Source organism: Phalaenopsis equestris, unplaced genomic scaffold (assembly GCF_001263595.1).
Source record: "Phalaenopsis equestris unplaced genomic scaffold, ASM126359v1 Scaffold000318, whole genome shotgun sequence".
Classification (NCBI taxonomy): domain Eukaryota; kingdom Viridiplantae; phylum Streptophyta; class Magnoliopsida; order Asparagales; family Orchidaceae; genus Phalaenopsis; species Phalaenopsis equestris.
The window spans coordinates 178,754-183,020 of NW_018164760.1; the positions used below are offsets into that span (position 1 = coordinate 178,754).

The following is a 4,267-nucleotide window of genomic DNA, read 5'->3' on the forward strand; positions in this document are numbered from 1 at the left end:
CCTCCGCCAAAGTCGCCAAACAGAGCAAAATTCACAAGTCGTTTGGAAGTAATTTTTGGATCGATAAGAGCTATAAATGTCAAACAGATGAAAAATACTTGTTGAGATCTTCAAAACTCTAATAGGGAGTCTTCTTCCTACGCAAAATTCACAAGTTGTTTCGATTTAAGCCCTACCCCACCCCCCTCTCGACCTGTCATGGGCAAAAGACGATGGCGCAGAACCAAAACAGATGGAAAATATACTTGTTGCACCAAGAACTGGAAGAAAGGGAGAACGGAAAGTTGGAGTGATTGATCTACCAAGAAAAGAACTCCATCCGTTCGAACCATGAGAGAATCGTGTTCAAACCATGATAGACTTGTGTTCAATCCTTCTTTAAATAATGTTTAACCATTTTGTAACCTACTCAAGTATGTGCTCAAACCATATTTGAGCATGATTCAAAAAAGGTTCAAATATATGTTGAGCATGGTTCAAATTGATGTCTAAGATAGGTTCAAATATATTTCTCTTCAATCGTCTAGGTAGTTGAAATAGAACTACATCAAAATGCCCTAATTTCCTTTGATTATATGGTACGTATAGATTCAAAAATAAAAAATGAATAAAAAATTTAACCTTGTTTTTGGTGGGTGTTGTTAGACTTATTCTTTGATTGAACTTCACCCTTGTTGTGTGTCTAATCCCATTGAATGAAGAAATTTGAAACGAAAGGGTGATAACAATCAATATGTTAAGTGTCGAAGGGCCTAACTCATTCTTTTTTAAACAATGAGAATACAAATATTGGAAGGTTATTTTGGAACAAAATAATAAAGTGTCATACCTTTTTTTTTCCTAAAAAAATCAAAATAATAGGTTCATTTGGACAATCACGACTGTTATAAGTCATATTCCTGTTTTTCTTTATTTTTAATTAAGTAATTCTTAATTTTTTACTTTTAATTCTATGAAAAATTAATATAATTCATATGCATATCAAAAGTAGTTTTATTAAACGTATACTATCTATGCATATACTTCAACACAGGAATTCCATCTTGGCCTACTATCTTTGGTGCAAATGACTTATTCCTCGTTATGAAAACATATCCTTTAAACCATTATTACAAAACTAATGATTTTCAATGTGAAAGATGTAAGATTTGTACAAAGGAGTCATATTTGAGGGAACATAAAATCCTTACTATCTTCTTGCCACACTTGAGAAAAGCATCATCAGTACATAGATATATGATAAATCGATCAAGTAAGATAAAATCAGTCGAAGAGATAGACATAAATAGTGGACCAGACGTTAATCAGATAAAATTCATCCAAAATGATTTGTCAATGATAGGTTTAATAATGCTTGGTGCCTAAGAGAGATTCATAAGGCTGATCCCAAATAAATGGGATGGCTTATAATAATGGCGATGATGTCTTTTCTTATGGAGCAACTCTTCATTCTAAAAGCTTATTCTTTTAGTGTTCTTTTGTATGCCAGGCTTTCGAGCTAGCCTTTGTCAAGGAGTTAAAAAAATAATAATAAGAATAAAAATAAATAATCATTGCTGACATCTTGAACTAAATTTCATATGATTACACATAAAGGATTCTACCATATTTGGGATTTTATGTATTTCATTCATTTTTTGATCGAGCAATATTCATTAATGCGGTATATTCTGTCACCCTTGAAGTGTCGTCTCTTTGAATCTGTATATTGACACAAGCTGAGTTTTTTACTATGCACAAGTCAAAGCTATAACTTCATATTGCCAACAAGTTCTCTGCATTTATGATTATAGGCTTTCCTTATTAACATATGCTGGGTTTATGTAAAATATTGTCTTTTTTTTATTGCCAAAAGTTTTTGTTTTCTCATGATCCTCCATCCTTGTTAATTAATAACCCCAACTATGTATGGAGTATCCATTGTTTTATAAGGAGGAATACAAGCCTATGAAATTATTGGGCTTATTTATTGCTTCATGCTAAAATATTGATTTTCCCAGAAAGCCAACTATATTCTCTCCTAACCTTTGCATTATAATCAGATGGCCTTGTTGGCAAAGGAATGTGTGGATGAGGACCCTATTCTGCGTCCAGACATGAAGCAAGTTGTGATTTCTATATCTCATATTTTACTCTCATCTGTGGAATGGGAGGCCACCTTGGCCGGAAACAGCCAAGTTTTCAGTGGTCTTGTTCAAGGAAGATGAGCTTATGATCCTATGTTCATTTCTTGTTCTTCTACCACAAATTGGTTGCATCCTTAAAGTGTATTTTACTTTTTCTGCTCCTATTCTGGAATGCTTTCAATTGTTTGCCTTAGGCAAATATAGTTTTTTTGTTTCCTCTTATTCATTTATGCTGTATGGAGTCAATTACTGGAGGCATGGTTATTGTATTTGTATTGCGTGGGATTACTGCTTCCCTTTTTCCCAAATGTAAGTTTTCTTGCATAATTTCTTATATTAAGAGTTGATTCTTATTTTATTGTTTTATATAGCCAAGATCTTAAAGATTTAAACTGGTAGTTGTTTCTTTGTCAATTATGAGTGAAATCAGTATTTTCCTAGTTTTTTTTGTTTTTCTATTAAATATATTTTTTATTTTATTTTAGTTATGTTTTTATTTGAATTAAAACATGCTTAGTTGGGATACTTATTTTTAAAAATTAAAAATTTTGAAAAATTATACTAATAAAAAAGTTCTCAGAAGTAAAAGCAAATATAAAAATAAAATTGATATCAAAGTGGCCTTTAGCATAGATCTCAAACGAAGTTGTCAGCTTTTTCTCCCATTCTAGGGACGGGAAATTTAGCATAATGTTGGAACATGTTGGTCCAACGGTTCCAGTCACGCCATCAGTCTTGTGGTTTTATGATGAGGTATGATTTGAGTTCATACAGTATTTAGGGTGTGCTGTGATTTCTGCTAGAAGTATCTTGTAGTACGGCGGCTTACTTTCATCTGGAATAAAATGCTGCTGTTCCCTCACGTCGAAATTTATATCGGCATTGAATTGAATCGATGTGATTCACATTGCGTTGGACTTGAATTTCATGATTTTGTTTTTCTGGGCGAAAATTTAGGTGATTGATTTAGTTGGACTTCTTAGCTTGGTCACTTATTTGGAATCCTACTTAGTTGTTAGTAGAGGGGCAACTGCCTGCTCTTTACAGTTGAACTGCCATCCATGGTTTTGGAGGCGGCAGTTGGTAGGCCATCTGGTATGATTGTGGTTGTGTGAGCAAATAATTGCCTTTAGTTGATGGTCCCTTTCAAGTATGACTCACAATCATCCATTGGTGCCAATAATATCTCTTTTAACTTTACTTTGATCATTATCACTTCTCAAATATAGGGCAGTAAATCCTTTATAATTTTTAACTTATATTAACGAAATTGTTTCAATTGGCAATATTTTATATTTTTTTTGGCCAGGATTTTATCAAAAAAAAAAAATTTCTCTTATATACCACTTTTAGCTTATCTAGGGATTTTCATGTAACCTTGAGGAATTAAATTATCATTATCAGGAAGAATGTTCCTAGTTGTTACTAGGGGTGTAAACGAGCCGAACACGAGCGAGCCCAGGCTCAGCTCGTGTTCCATTCGTTTATATTTCGAGCTCAAAAAAAGTGCTCGTGTTCGGCTTGTTTGCTTAGCGAACTGAACACGAGCCGTTCACGAACAAAGAGTTGGTTTTATTGGGCTTATTTATTGCTTCATGCTAAAATATTGATTTTCCCAGAAAGCCAACTATATTCTCTCCTAACCTTTGCATTATAATCAGATGGCCTTGTTGGCAAAGGAATGTGTGGATGAGGACCCTATTCTGCGTCCAGACATGAAGCAAGTTGTGATTTCTATATCTCATATTTTACTCTCATCTGTGGAATGGGAGGCCACCTTGGCCGGAAACAGCCAAGTTTTCAGTGGTCTTGTTCAAGGAAGATGAGCTTATGATCCTATGTTCATTTCTTGTTCTTCTACCACAAATTGGTTGCATCCTTAAAGTGTATTTTACTTTTTCTGCTCCTATTCTGGAATGCTTTCAATTGTTTGCCTTAGGCAAATATAGTTTTTTTGTTTCCTCTTATTCATTTATGCTGTATGGAGTCAATTACTGGAGGCATGGTTATTGTATTTGTATTGCGTGGGATTACTGCTTCCCTTTTTCCCAAATGTAAGTTTTCTTGCATAATTTCTTATATTAAGAGTTGATTCTTATTTTATTGTTTTATATAGCCAAGATCTTAAAGATTTAAACTGG

General features: G+C 33.6%; 1 protein-coding gene across 2 annotated transcripts in view; it reads left to right on the forward strand.

The window, feature by feature from the left end:
• LOC110025630 (lysM domain receptor-like kinase 3) overlaps positions 1 to 2,496 on the forward strand; it is a 103,328-nt gene extending 100,832 nt beyond the window's left edge. For both annotated transcript variants that reach the window (XM_020726209.1, XM_020726210.1), the window contains one exon: positions 2,043 to 2,496. In XM_020726209.1, the coding sequence (XP_020581868.1) occupies positions 2,043 to 2,207 (165 nt within the window). In that variant the 3' untranslated portion in view covers positions 2,208 to 2,496. The remainder of the gene's footprint in view (positions 1 to 2,042) is intronic.
• Positions 2,497 to 4,267: the final 1,771 nt, after the last annotated feature.